The sequence below is a fragment of the Pogona vitticeps genome, chromosome 13, assembly GCF_051106095.1.
Source record: "Pogona vitticeps strain Pit_001003342236 chromosome 13, PviZW2.1, whole genome shotgun sequence".
In the NCBI taxonomy this organism is placed as follows: domain Eukaryota; kingdom Metazoa; phylum Chordata; class Lepidosauria; order Squamata; family Agamidae; genus Pogona; species Pogona vitticeps.
The window spans coordinates 8,446,302-8,461,750 of NC_135795.1; the positions used below are offsets into that span (position 1 = coordinate 8,446,302).

Here is a 15,449-nt window from a genome sequence, read left to right on the forward strand (position 1 = left end):
CTCTAGTAGCCATTCTGGTAAATACAATGTGAAAATACATATTTCTATATTTTTCTTTTAATATTTCTAATACTTTAAGACTGCTGGTAAGTGAAACTATGGATACCAATCCTATGGATACAGGGTCCTACTGTAGTTTTTGAGGTTACAGCTTCCAGAATCCCATAGCTAGCAAAGCCAATTTGTTGCAATGCCCCAAAGCAGCTTTTCCTGTCTTTGATTTTCAGCAACAAATCTGATCTGCCTTGTTTGTGAAAGAAAGTAGAGTCAAGCTCACTTTTCAATGTGACTTGTTCACAGCAGTTCTTCCACTCTGCCCTTACCTTTGCTTTTGGCACACTTATCCTCTGTTCTTGCAAGAAGCTATTGTTAGCCTCTAAGGGTGATAGGTTACTGTGCTATATTTTCTGCTCTTAGAAATATGACAACACTCTTGCTGGTTTTTTTTTTCAATCAGTCAATAGTCAGACAAAATTTGACCTAAGAGTTTCCTATTGTTATTGAGTTATATTAACTTTTCATGCTTTAATGTTACCTTGTTTGAATCTCATTCTATATTTTGACAATTGACCGTTATACAGTAGTGAGTCTGAAACTAATTCTACCCCTTTTCCTCTAGAAAGATACGTATTATCCTACCTAGTTTACAAACTAAGGGGCATGTTATGACAATGGAGCAGACAATTATAGTTATAGGTGTACAAACCATAAAAGCTTGGATAACAGCAGGAGTTTGGGGGCCAGAACTTTCTCTTAGTAATTCTGTCATTTTGTCTTCTGTTTATACCAGTATAGCAAATGGGAAAGCTTTTTCCTATTGAGATTCACATTACTTTTACTTTTGGTCTGCATTCCAATAGTGGGTAGGCCCAATAACCTTTAAAAGAAAGGGTACACTCCCCAATACCAAAATGAAATCAAGAACAGATGGAAGGCAGGCCAGAAGCCTTCATCATGAACGTTGGGGACCACTGTTTAAACTTGCAGTCTTACAAAAAACAAAAACAAAACAAAAAAAATCATTGATCTAACGTTCTCCATGAGCTACAGTAGCTTCCTTCTGCATCGATGCTTAAGTAACCATTCACTGACAAACTAAAGTGTGTTTTTTCCTTTTAACTTGTAACATATTTATCAACTCAGACTCAGATGTAACAATTTCAAGAACCTTTATTGAAGCATTTGGGAAGTATCTAAATCAGGTCTGTATTCCAGCAAAACTGCCTGCTTAAAAATATAAAAACATTAAAGTTTGTTTTAACAATTATAACTTTTACTTTTTCTCCCTCAGTTAATCCAAGTTAATTATAATTCGTTGCATCAAATAAACTGTCACGGAAGACAATAATTACATTTGCATTTTAAAGGTCAACCCTTATTTGGGGAACCAACGTGAGCTTATCAAAGCAAGTCCATGTTTTAAATGAAGATTTCCCAGCCTCTTGCATTTTGGAGAGCGACGAGGCAATATTTAACGGACATTGAACAAACAGCCCTCAATCGAAACATCCTAAACCAGTGCCCAAACCCCAAACCATTTTGGTTTGTCAAAATCCACTGACAAAATTCTCTGGAGACTACTGTAAGCCCGATCCAGTTGAGGTCCTTGAAGAAGAAAATGGGCTTAGTGAGATGAAGACTAAACCAGATGTTGCCATAAAGATTGTACTTAATTTTTTCCCCTCCAATCCCTGTAATACTGGATTATTTATGGTGGCAAACAGAAACTATGTTGCAGTGGTGGGTGTGTCTTTTTATAACAGGTGCTCCTAAATCCATCTCTTCTGTCGGGGTGGGGTGTTAGGGCTGGCTGTACTTAATTTTGCACAAACAAGAAAACCACAAGAAGCAAGCCATCAACCGTAAGAAAGGCCTTCATGAAATGGGATTACTCATCCTTTTGGCAAAGTTGCCATTCTTAACCATGTGACCTTCAAACAACTGATCAAGGTTTCAGAAGAAAATTGATCACGTCAGGTCACTCTTACAATTACGGTCCTCTGGGTGCGATGAGATGCAAGCGCCAGAGGAAAAGAAGTCACTCACAAAAGTGAAGGCATAATTACAACGGGGAGAAATACATTCCTGAATGCTCTTGGCTTTAAAACAAAAAGCTTAGGACATCTATCTTTTTAAAATAGCACAGCAGCATTTATATAACCTAATAATTTCTTTGGCTATTTACAATATCTAACAACTGGAAGCGATTGATCAGAAAAACCCAGGAGTACAGGAATGATCACGGGTGTGACATGTCAATTCAAGTGTTTTACCAACATCTGTTAAAAGAGATGCAACGTAAAAGAGCCGGGGTGATTGCGACTCTTGATGCAAAGCGTGCCATTTGAATTTGATTCTAAATGGCTTTTTAAGTCGAGAAATGGAAGACAGGTTATTAGTTCCCAGGAGAGGCTACAGAAAGGATTTATTAGAAAACACGGGCCTTGGACATTCTCTTATAACCTTACTACATGTGGGAAAGAGAAAAACCACAGCAAAGGTTCGCTTTTCTATCACGGAACACATGAAGCAAAATTCTGAAATAAGATTTTCATAAAACAAAGCTAAGGTTTAAAAGACAGGTTGGCTATGGACATTGTTTTCCTATTAAAATACAACATTTCAACATAATAGAGTAATCACAGGTTGATTTATTTAACAGAAATTAGAAATGTTTGAATATCACCATCCAAAAGCACCGAGTGCAACTTATCTTTTGAGAAATGAGATATTTGGGAAGAGCACGGCTGATAATAATAATAATAATAACAACAAACAAATCCTTCTTTAGGATGCCCCCAAAGTCAAGTTGAAACTGTCCCTTGCAAACTTCCTCGGACGTGTGAATGTACGAAAGGACAAAGAGGGATTGTTAACAAAGTGTACAGTAAAAACAAGGCCCCACAAGCAGGTTAAAGGGTGGAGGAGAGAAGAATTCTTCCGCTAATCTTTGTGCAAAATCTCCAATCACATGTTAACAGTAGGTATCACTGTACTAACTATGGCACTGTTCACATTTTAATCTTTAAAGGACCCTGCTACAGAGGGAGTGCATTTTCTGTAGTCTGAATGTGCAGCATCTAGAATTTTATCTCAAACTCTCGTGTCCCTCAGATGTACTGTAGTCCGTTCCTGGGGTCCTGGTCTTGTCTCCCGGGGTGTCTTCAGTTGTTTCCTGGCTAAGAATTTCCATCTCGTCCGGCTGCTCGGCATTCTCTTGGCCGACCAGTGAACTGCCAGGTCGTGGCTCTCCTCTGTCCAGATCATCAGCATGACTCACTGAGCTGGTCTCACTGAAACCATCTGAATTCCTTAAAGACCTTCTAAATAACTTTTGTCCTGGGATCAAAACATTTAAGATTTAAACATTTATTACCGATCTGTTTATGTAGGTGGTATAAGTCACGATTTCAGATATCTGCTTTTGTTACTTGTACAATGTCTTGCCCCTTCCCATGACTAGCAGAAAACAAATGAAATAGAACAAGGGCTGGCAATACATGTCCCATGGGCTGAATTTGGCATCCTGAGCCACTACAGCCTCCCCATTTTAATTAATTTTTTTTGCTTTTGAGAAAAAAAAATTTGCTCAAAACTTCACTTGTCTTCAGCCCCCCCTTCCCCACAATTACCCTTCCACCCACGCCCTGCCATTTTAGATCACCACTAAGGGGCACAAAGGGGCTTTTCATATAACCTTATTCTGTAGTACTGGCAGTACTACAGAAGCAAATTCTAAGAAGAGCAATAGTTGATGGGTCCAAAGGTTCTACATTTCCATCCAAAACCTGATTTCAGAGGCTTAAAAGAGTACAGTTGTGTTCAAAATTATTCAGCCCCCACTGAAATTGAATGTTTTGGCCATTTTGACATTGATTTTGATCATTCAGTCATCTTGCTTACATTTACATGAAAGAGGCACTTGTAGGTCAGAGAAATATAACCTTAAGTTTATAATGAAATAACCACAAATGTCTTTTCTGTGCTCACATCATTATTAGTTTTTATTCAACCCCCAAGTGACATTCAATCTTAGTACTTAGTACAACATCCTTTTACAGTTATAACAGCTTTTAAACGTGAAGCATAGCTTGACACAAGTGTCTTGCAGCGATCTACGGGTATCTTCGCCCATTCTTCATGGGCAAAAGCCTCCAGTTCAGTCAAATTCTTAGGCTTGCGCACTGCAACTGCTTTCTTTAAGTCCCACCAGAGGTTCTCAATCGGATTTAAGTCTGGTGACTGCGATGGCCACTCCAAAATGTTCCAGCCTTTCCTCTGCAACCATGCTCTAGTGGACTTGGAGGTATGCTTGGGATCATTGTCCTGTTGAAAGGTCCAACGTCTCCCAAGCCTCAGGTGTGTGACGGACTGCATCACATTTTCATCCAATATCTCCTGGTACTGAAGAGAATTCATGGTACCTTGTACACGCTGAAGCTTCCCTGTACCTGCAGAAGCAAAACAGCCCCAAAGCATTATTGACCCTCCGCCATGCTTCACAGGAGGCAAGGTGTTCTTTTCGTCATATGCCTTGTTCTTCCTCCTCCAAACATAGCGTTGATCCATGGGCCCAAACAGTTCTAATTTTGTTTCATCAGTCCACAGAACACTATCCCACAACTTTTGTGGTTTGCCCACATGACTTTTGGCATACTGCAGTCGACTCTTCTTATTCTTGGGAGACAGCAAGGGGGGTTCTGGCATGGAGACCTTCATTACGCAGTGTGCGCCTTATTGTCTGAGCTGAAACTTCTATACCCACATCTGACAAATCTTTTTTCAGTTCCTCAGCAGTCACACGGGGACTTTTCACCACTCTACGCTTTAGGTAGCGCACAGCAGTCGAAGTCAGCATCTTCTTTCTTCCACGACCAGGTAGCATTTCAACAGTGCCCTTTGCCTTGAATTTGCGAATGATGCTTCCTATGGTGTCTCTTGGTATGTTTAACTTCTTTGCAATCTTCTTATAGCCATTGCCCTTCCTGTGAAGACAAATCACCTCTTCTCTTGTCTTCCTGGACCATTCTCTTGACTTCACCATGTTTGTAACCACACCAGTAAATGTCTAGAAGGAGCTGAGTATCACAGTCATTTTAAAGCTGCCTAATTGGTGCTTATTATGCTTGATTGGTGCTCGGTGACATCCACAGGTGTTTTCAATACCTGATCGAAAACACCTGAATGAACCTCTCTTCTTCAGAGTGGTAGTCTTTAAGGGGTTGAATAATTGTGGCAATGAAGAAACCACAAAAGAAACATTTACTACTGTATTACATAAACAACTGATGTTATTTTAGTTGCATTTGGTTCTTTAAAACGTCCTTGTAGGATTTCATTCTGAATACAATTCCAAATGTACACTATAGTCCCTAAACCCCTTTACAGCATTGGGGGTTGAATAATTTTGAACACAACTGTACTAGCTGAGCGATGACTGAAACTGGTGCCTTATCTGTCTTAATTCAACACTACTCCACACTGTCTCTCATTAGTCGTTCTAGCCCTCCGTCCAATCGTTAATCCCAACAGGAGGAGATCTAATGAAACAGCAAGGATCTGGTAGGGTCAATACTTAAAGAGGCTTCAGCAATTCAGTGGGTCTACTCTAGCTTACAGCTAACACTTGGATACACGCTCCTGTGAACTGCTTTTCTTTAAAAAGGATGAGAGAAAGACTTACCAGGAAATCTGTGTTTAGAATGACTTGATGTAGGAGTTGGGGGTGGGGTGATTCCTGTGCCCTGCACTTTAGATATATACGTGGGCTCGGTAGACTCCAAAGAACCTGCCAACAAACAAGGGTCGGCAGCACATCAGATCCAAGATAAAGACAATAATGACAGTGTTAAAAAAGAAAAGGAAAAAACCCTCCCCTTTTCTAACAAAATAAACCTGTGCTTAACTTTTAGTTTGGAAAATGTAGGGTGCGCCTCTGTCACCTGCTTGTTACCCTTGACTGCCCATAAAAGCCACCATGGAAATGTGGAAACTGATCTTTTGTGCCACTTCCATCTTAGATGTTTGGACAGGATGGCTCCAAAATGAGTCATGTGTGAGTTTCAATGTTGGGGACCAATACAGATGCAAAACCATTTACACTGTATATGGGGGGGGGCAGCATTCAGAGTTCAAGAGCATCCTTTGGAGAGATGCACCAATGCCCGAGGGTTTTGCTTTTTTAAACTGGTTTGTAAGTCATACTTTGCCCACTCCTGCATGAGACCCAGGATGGTAAAACTTCCAGCAAATTGAAACTTATTGAGTCTTTTGTTATTTAAATGTGTGTTATTTAAAAGTTACAAGTTCTTGCATTTTTAGAATGTAACTTAAAACATTATTTTTGGTATTTTATTATACTCTTGCTCCTGTATTTTGGATTCAAACATGACTTAAGTTCTGCCTCCAACTTCATTTTAACACCAGTTCCTTTTTACAAGTTGCAAAGAAGGATTTTTAAAAAGTATTTGTGCCTACAGTTTTCTTCATACCTGCAAGACTTTTGTAATTTTGTAACAACTTTGAAATATTTTGTGCATACAGAATACAGAAGCAATGTAAATAAATAAAGGTTGTAGAATTAGACAAGCTGATGTTGCCTGGAATTATTGCAACAATGAAAAGACTTAGACACTGATAGATGAATGTAGATTTGATTGTTAAAGATGGTTTGGTTTGGAATTAACCTTTTATTGCGATAAATGCCAACTGGGATGAACAGAGGCTTTTGATTTTTCCCTAAGAGGTCTATAAAGTTTTGTAGGACTCCTAAAGGTCAAGCATTAGTTATCTAATCTTACAACACCATACTAGCTATCTCATGTTTACCCCCTCCATCAATGCCACCTGCCACCTAATAATAATTGTTTAAACTTCACCATCACAGGTGAAGTCCGATTCATCTTACCTGCTGTGAGATTAAATGTCCGGCCTTTTGGCGAAGCATGAAATGGAGAAAACCAGTTCAGTACGGAGCCAACTACGGGAATCTGTCGAAGCAGGCCCTGAGAAAGCCAAGGAAGTTTGATGGAGAATAGATCAGTGTCTGTCAAAACAGCCACCACGGCTGCTAAAAGGGAGTAACTGAATGTGATGCGCTCACCTCTTCAAGGAGCCTCTCCTCATTGGCCTTCTGCAGCTGAACCTGTGCTTCCTGTATGCCTTTTCGAACAACCTCAGTCATGTTTTCGAGTAGCTGATTTTTTTTAAAAAAGGAAGAAGAAGGAAAAATAACCTAAGGACCTGATTTTCATTTTTTTATGTTGCTAATTCTAAAAAAAAAAATACATTTAGAACTGAATAATTTCTCTTAAGATAATTTCTCTGAATTTACTCAGTGGTTTCAATTCGTTATTTTAAACCCAAACTTTGTTAAATCCTTAGCTTATTAGAAGCATGGAACTGTGGCTGCAGAATGTTGTAGTTACTATTCTAAAACAAACTGCATAACTAGCTGTCTTCTAGATCATGGGCAAAGTTATTATTTACCACTATCACTGCCACACTTTTAACCACCTTGGTAACTACTTATGAAACATACCCTTGAATTTTCTTCAATTTCACGACCTGTTGCTGCAATAGTTTCGACTAGTTCAGAAACATCCAGATCCTCAGTAACCATTCCAATATAAATGCAGTTTTTCTCCCCTCCAAATTCTGGACCTGGAAGAGGAGGACGCACACACCCCAAAATGACAAAGTAAGATTTTTTTTTCAGACTTCACAATATCTTAAGGCTGCTTGTTTAAAAGATGTGTCGAGCTTCTTTGGAAAAGGGAAGTGTTAGCAATGAGTTAACTGTTGACTTTTGATTTCAGAGAGTCACTGTGGAATACATCCTCAACCCTGGGCTTCCTCAACCAAGAGGTAACATTTTGTACAATCTGGGACTTCTCTCATGCTCCCTCGCCCCTTGAGGAAATAATGAACAACCTTCTGCCTTTCCCATCCTTCAATTTGAATCTACAGCACTATTCTATTTGGCAGTATGAGCTTCTGACTGGAGACACCCTGCACTGCCAATCAACCTGCACCCCTGAAATCAAGCCATTCTGAGGAGTGATGTATATTCCGTTGCTGAACTTCGTTTGCAATCCTATGTTCATAAATCGTTGCTTTCTAAACATGGGTCATCCACAAGCGGTATTTTGCCATTCTATTGTGGTATGAAGGTCACCCTGGCTTCCTGAAAACTATGCCAGTGAGCAGAAACCCTCACAGGTTCTCCCACCTGGGAGTCTGGCCACAGCAGCAGACAACAGGCATACTGCCCAAGGAGCAGTATATAGAGGTTCGCCAGCTACACATTCTTGCAACTAGGCACGGAACAGCTCTTCAAGATATGGAGAGTATGGGGACCCAGGAACATGTATATTCTTTGGGTGGCTTGCAAAACCAAATCTATAATGTAATCCATACTAACAAAAGTGAGCTTCTGTCTGTTAGTCTGTTTGTCGCTGTATCACATGCAAATGGACAATTTTCACCAAATGTGGAGCGCAGGTCTGGGACAATCTGACTTAACATTTAGACTCTGAGCCATACATGAAAATCATTTTGGGAGCTCTCGGTAGCACCCTAATGATTTTCCCTAAATTATCTGGATAGATTCTCATCATATTTAAGGGTATATTTGGGATGATCTATCTATCTATCTATCTATCTATCTATCTATCTATCTATCTATCTATCTATCTATCTATCTATCTATCTATCTATCTATCTATCTATCTATCTATCTATCTATCTATCTATCTATCTATCTATCTATCTATCTATCTATCTATCTATCTATCTATCTATCTATCTATCTAGATCTTTCTGTCTGTTCATCCATTCATCTGTCTGTATATCTATTTAATATAAAATATAAGCTATGTGCTATACCCCAGTATCATTCTGGAGGTCCTGGGGTGAACATGAACTGTTTGTTGCTGCAGCACATAATCTGAAATATTTTGATGAGCGGCATTCAGAAAGTTATATGTCTTACATTATCCTATGTTTTTCAGGCGGAGGGGTGTCCAAATATTTATTACACAGGAGTCATGCTGGCTGGAGGTTCACTCCAAGTTACACTTCTTGGATAAATCCTTCCTCTAAGTTCCACTGATTCAAATTAATCTACTCTAATTGCAACTTACTTTAACACAATAAATTGCATTTAAATTAGGCGCACTTGGATCAATGGAACTTACAGAGCAGCTGAATCATTAAATCCCCATTGATTCAATGGGCCTACTCTAGTATGATTTACTATGTTAAGCAAAAGGATTTTGGCCAGCTAGTACCAAGATATCTAAAGAAGAGAGAAGATTGTGGGGTTAGAATGAGACTCATAGGATTTTAACTTGAGCAAACCTGGGTCCACCTGCTAGTATTAAAATACAATGAATAAGAACTTCAGAGAGAAGGAAGATCAAAGTCACCTCTACATATGACTTTATCCACTGACTATAGTTGTCAACATTTCCCTTCCAGTACATCATTCTTTTTGAAAATTCCAGGTTTTATCAAGTTTTACAATTTTGAAACTTGAAAAATTAAAAGTATCTGAGAATTTCGAGAAGCTCAAGCTATAAATGCAAAATTCAGTTTTGTAGAATAGCTGATATTACAAAAACATTGCAATTTTAGGTGACTTTTTAAATTACAAAAATCGACACCCTCCCAAGGACTAGTTTCATACCTAGGGAAAACACCAGATCTGATTCCAGCTCATTCAACTTTTTCAGAAGTGCACTATTAATCTTTTCCATTTCTGTCTCCTGTTTGTCTTCATTTTGGCCATCGTACCTAACACAATAGAAAGCCATACACATTAAAATTTCTGGAATAAAACACAGACACTTATAAACTGCCAGAGTGAGATGCACAACCAGTATCAAATATGGTTTACATGAATTAAATGTTAGTAACTTGGAGAGATGTATGTGTGTGCTTCCAACAAAACAAGAATTTTAAGACAAACTCCTTGTTCAAATAGCAAGTAGTTGGGATTCCCTGACCGAAGGTGTGGGGCTGCCTGGCAGCTCAGAGGGATTCAAAAGTTATTAAAACTAAAACATGGAGGGCAAATCTAGTAGTGACTTCTGCTTGTTGCCGTTATATATTACAGCCATGTAGCTGGGCAGCAAAACTGGGAGAAGATTACTGCTTTCATGTTCCCACTTCCCAGGGGCATGTGAGCCGTCCACTGTGGGAAACAGGATGCTGGGTAATGATCATGGTTCGTTTTATTTATAGGGCGCCTTTCTCCCAAATAGGGGGGACCCAAGGCGGCTCACCATATTAAAAGGAAGAGAATTAAAAAGAGAATAAATTAAACCTTAAAATCAATTTAGTTATATGCTAGATAAAATTCAATTGAATAAATAAAGGCAAGGAAATCTTGAAAGCTATCTTAACTCTAAGAAGGCATTTAGGGATTCCATCATGATTACTAAAAGCCTGCCTGAAGAGACGGCTAAAAGGATAAAAAGGGGAGGCCTAAATGTGCTTTTGGTCCGACCGGTGTGCCCCTGCCTGGCTCAAAAAGGAGACCTGACATTCCTGGAAGCCTCCAGGAGCGTCAGGACTTCTTGTTGTCTTCTGTTCAACGGCTGCCCCTTCTGGATTTTATGAGAACAAAAGGGGACTTCTGACCACTTTTGATTTTGTGGGGATGCGGTGTGGTCCTGGAGGCAAAAAGCAGCTCCTGATACACTGAACTATGCTACAACATGTACAGGACTCAAGGATCCATAGATCCCGCACAGCCATTGGGAAATAAATATATGATCCATGCAAGAGTCTCAATGGTTAAAATACTGTCTCGGATCCTATTCAGACATACTTTTTAGCCTAAACTACATCACAGGGTTGTGAAGATGGATGTAGGGAAGAGGAAAACCACTCAGGGTAGCTGTGAATTGCTTTGGGAATGGGTGATTAATAAATAACTGCTACTAAAAACATGTTGTGAAATCTGAGTTTGATGAAGCAAAGCCAACGAATCTCTTTCAGAAATGGAAACTACCTAACTATTTATTATTGAATGCTGGCATTTGCAGACCACTTAATTGGCTTAATTCTCCTGACATATTGCAAACACTTAAATCAGTTAGCTTTTCAGGAGCTTTCAACAACTGCTTGATAATTTAGAATCTTCTTTGCCCTAGGATTCTGCAGACCTTTTAACACAACAAATTAGCTGGCTCCAAATCCAGCAGTCAAATCTAACTCACACCCATGTACCAGTTTGAAGAAAAAGAAGAGAGGTTCTATGTATCTAACTTGTCTATCTAGTTAAATGTTTATTTTTAAAAATCCCTTTAAAAGTCTGCTTTTGAAATACTAGCACAGGGGAGAAGTAGGATGAAAGCAAAATTATTTGGTGATCACCTTAAGGACCAGCCTCTGAACACACTCCAAGGTCACGTCATCCTGGAAGCAGGCAAAATGTCTTGCCCTTAAGCACTGGCCGTCTGCTTGCCTTGAAAAATGGGATTCACCCAGAATTTGCAGTGGACATGCTGTTACATCTATATGCAGCTCAAAGCTCTCAAAAGACCTTTGAAGGATCTCTGCAGAATATACTCACCTTACGACTCCAAGTCCAGGCCAGCTAAAGTCCTCAACATAGGAAAGGCCTACAGTTCTTTTAACTTCTTGCTCAAAGTCATCTCGTAGTTGCAGGGTGCACCTCAGGACCGGAACCTTCATTTTTAAGCAGTCCACCAACTGGTCAACATCTTGAACTTCTGTTCCTAAAACTGAAGACGTTGCATATGATATTGCCTCAAACTGCAGAAGATAATTTTGCTGATGCCATAGAATATGAGTAATAATTAGAAACGGGGACAACTCACCATTTTGGCGAGTCGTCCCGCTTCGTGAGTTGTCAAAAGTTGACGACTCGCGAGGCACAAAGTTGCCCCCATGAAGCGACGAATAATGAAGTTATTCGTCGCTTTCTGGAGGGGGTTATTAAAAAAAACCCTCCCCACCGCTGCCCCCACCCCCGCCAACACCCCCTTCCTATTAAAAACAAAACAAACACCATTCTGCCTACTGGCTGCCAATCAGCTGATCAGACCACCCCCACAACCTACCCCACCCCATTCCTCTCCCCACCTTAGCCCCCCCGACACTCCCTTACTGTAATCACTCTAAGGACTCTTAAGAGAGCACAGCATTTATAATTTAAGTAATCAGCAACCAAGTAAATAAAAAAGTGACCTAGTTACCTGCAGAAGTCATCAATGGGCTAAAGCGCACACACGTGCCTTCATCCTCCAGTTCTACGATGTCAACCCCACTGGCGGGCACCAATTGAGAAAGCTGTTCTCCCAGCTGAAGAGATAAACAGGATTAAAAGGGATATTTTCAGCCACCCATTATTCAGCATGGGATGATTTATTATGGTCAACAGACCAGAAGACATGCAGATAATCATATATCAGAAATGGATGCATGTTGATACAACTCTGCTATAGCCTTATAAAGGCATCAACTTTCTCTTCTAGCTTTTTGCTGCTGACAGCTATAAAAAGCAATTGCTCTCCTTGCATCCAGAGAATGGAGCTTTCATACAATGGGAGACGCTGGATCGTGAAAAAACACAAAGAATGGCCTGATTAAGGTGAAAAGAAGAAACCACCTCAGAGAGGAATGTAACATCTATGCGAAAAACTACTTTATCTGCGCAGAAGACTAGGTAGGGCATTTCAGATACGAAGACACACATTTCCAATGCGCTTCTAGCTGAGCTGACAGCCACTATAAAGGCAGTCTTTCAGGTAAAAAGGTTAATGTTGCATGTTGCCATTGGGTCAAAGGGAGATCACGTCAGGCACACTAGCATGAAAGGAAATGACCATGGAAGAGTGGGTGGTTCAATGTATGGAACCAAATTCTTAAGTCCACTAAGGGATCTTTTTACAAGAGTACTGACAAATAGCGATGAATCAGAAGATAGTTGTGTACCATATACAGATACAGCTGCCAGGTGGAGCATGAGTGAAGAATAGAAGTCGGGGTGTTTGAACATTTTTTTTTATCCTACATGAATTGAGAAATCCCTGATATTCAAGCTGGATTCCAAAATGTAAGAGGCTCTTGAGATCATATTGCAAACATCCATTCAGCTACTTGAGCATGCCAAAGAATTTCAGAAGAAGATCAGTCTATGCTTTATGGATTACAGTAAAGCCTTTGTGTGGATCAAGAGAAACTATGGGTAGTTCTGAAAGAAATGGGGGTCCCTCATCAATTGACTGTATTGTGGACAGGAAGCTACCACCAGGACAGAATATGGAGAGACAGGATGGTTTCTGAAGTTCTGTGATGAGTGTCCCCTGAGCTAAAAAGGCAGTGGGTCTGAAGATGAGTGGGAGCTATGCTGCCGCTAAAGGAAGGGCACTTCTGAAGCAAGGAGGCCTTAGAGGTCCCTGCAAGCAGACAGTGACCCGAAAATGGAACTGACCATGAAGAAACAGAGAAAAGGGGGGGGGGGGAAACGAAAGGAGGGTCTCTTTCTTTGTTTTGTCTTCTTTTCTTTCTTTTTGGAGGAAGAGGGATGATAGGATTGAAGGGATGAGGATGGGGTTTGACAAGGAAGGAAAAGAAGGAAAAACAGAAGAGAAAATGGAAAGAAAAGGAATTGAGCTTTTTTTTGTCAGAGATAAGAAGACGAAAGAAGAAACAAGAGAAAAGATGGAAACTAAAACTATAAGTGGAGAACAATGATTTCTTAGCAAAGGATGTTTCTAGATGCTCTCGTTGTGGTAGACAAAAAGGAACTGGAGTCTCTTTTCAGGAGCTCACTAGTCATGCACAACGCAGAGGCTTTCTCAAAAAAAAAACACAACAGATTAGCTCTGGAAGGTTCCGAAGACGGGCTCTGCGCAGGTGCAAAACCAATTGTGTGATCCACAGAGGTCACAAAAAGGAAGTAATTTTCCCAGGATCTGCTAGTGTTCAGGATCAAGTGTTCCTTTCTTCACTGGCAATGGCAGAACGTGTGTATTTTCATCATCAGCAAGATCTGGCTGCAGACTATGGATCAACACCATAGGTGCTCCTACACAGAGTCAGTAGATTTTGTGCAACCTCCCAAACCTACTCAGTTTTTAATCTTCCAACATTTTATGCTTCCAAGGGAGAGGGAAGGGATATCAATACCTACCCATTGATTAAAAGTATCACAAACGTATCTCTCATTGCCAGTTACTGCAGGGGTTTGTGTGGCACGTAGCATATGATCTGAATGTCAAGAAAAAAAAAACACAAATAGATTCTTTGCACAACATTCATGTAGCAAAGATGAAACATTCTATTTTGTTCTTCCACTTCCACAAAGGGTTTCAGCTATTATTTACAGATTCTTCATAACGAGAGCTTCAGAATCACCATTCATTACTATTTTGTTTATTTAAAAAAATTTTACTCTGCCTTTTTCCTTAGAAAAGGACCCAAGGTGGCTTATAGCAGTGGTTCTTAACCTTTGTTACTTGGATGTTTTTGAACTGCAACTCCCAGAAACCCCAGCCAGCACATTTGGCCGTGAAGGCTTCTGGGAGTTGCAGTCCAAAACTCCTGAGTAACCCAAGGTTAAGAACCAGTGGTTTACAGCATGTAAAGACAATATTTAAGAACAAAACAATGAGTATTCAAAGATGGCGGACATGATTAAAAGTCACTATTTAACGCTAAAAATATTGAATATAGAAATATTTAAAAGAAATAACAAACTACCCCTCTTAGAAACGGGAAACACAAGCAACACTAAAGACAAAGTCAAAGCAGTACGGTATAATAATCCATCTAAAAGGATCTTGCTCAGGCAAGCAGTTGTTGAGGGACAGCTTGCCTGAAGAGAAAGGTCTTCACTTGCTTGCAGAAGGACAACAAAGATGGGGCTGGGCTGGCCTCCAGTGGGAGGGAGTTCCAGAATCTAGAAGCAGCAACAGAGAAGGCCGTCTCTTGTCAAATGCCCCAGTGAAGATGGTGGGGCCAAGAGAAAGGCCTCCCTTGATGATGATCTCAGTACCCAAGCAGGGTCATTGTGGGAAGGAGACACGGTCTCTGACGGAGCTTTGGGCCCAGGCCATTTAGGGCTTTATAGGTTTAAACGAGAAATTTGAATCGTGCCTGGAAATGGATCGGCAGCCAGTTTTCATTGGTGTCCCCCAGCCAGATAACTTAAATACATAAAGCCTCAGACACCTTTCATTAAGGTCTTCGTGTTGTATAGTTTAAATACCATTTCACAGACATATTATTTATCATTGTAAAATAACATATTCCACGTGCCATTTTTTTTCAATTTTTCTGGGAAAAAAACCAAAAAAATGGCTTAAAAAAAAAACAGAAAAAAAATCCCCCCCCCCAATTTTTCCAGGTTTTTTTCCAGGCCTTCCCATCTTCAGCCTAGAGTGACAACTGGTCAGATGAATGGCTTAGAAGTT

General features: G+C 40.1%; 1 protein-coding gene and 1 long non-coding RNA gene across 2 annotated transcripts in view; one reads left to right on the forward strand and one right to left on the reverse strand.

The window, feature by feature from the left end:
* Window positions 1-1,152: 1,152 nt before the first annotated feature.
* Window positions 1,153-15,449, reverse strand: part of PDXDC1 (pyridoxal dependent decarboxylase domain containing 1) — a 45,750-nt gene continuing 31,453 nt past the window's right edge. The window contains exons 15-23 of the mRNA XM_072982414.2: window positions 14,168-14,244; window positions 12,228-12,333; window positions 11,582-11,753; window positions 9,689-9,795; window positions 7,541-7,662; window positions 7,103-7,195; window positions 6,908-7,004; window positions 5,684-5,788; window positions 1,153-3,339 (exon numbers count right to left, since the gene is read on the reverse strand). Of these exons, the coding sequence (XP_072838515.2) occupies window positions 3,089-3,339; window positions 5,684-5,788; window positions 6,908-7,004; window positions 7,103-7,195; window positions 7,541-7,662; window positions 9,689-9,795; window positions 11,582-11,753; window positions 12,228-12,333; window positions 14,168-14,244 (1,130 nt within the window). The 3' untranslated portion in view covers window positions 1,153-3,088. The remainder of the gene's footprint in view (window positions 3,340-5,683; window positions 5,789-6,907; window positions 7,005-7,102; window positions 7,196-7,540; window positions 7,663-9,688; window positions 9,796-11,581; window positions 11,754-12,227; window positions 12,334-14,167; window positions 14,245-15,449) is intronic.
* LOC144584704 (uncharacterized) lies at window positions 7,575-8,011 on the forward strand. The gene is made up of 2 exons (XR_013539127.1): window positions 7,575-7,699; window positions 7,818-8,011. It is a non-coding gene; the product is annotated as an uncharacterized LOC144584704 (long non-coding RNA).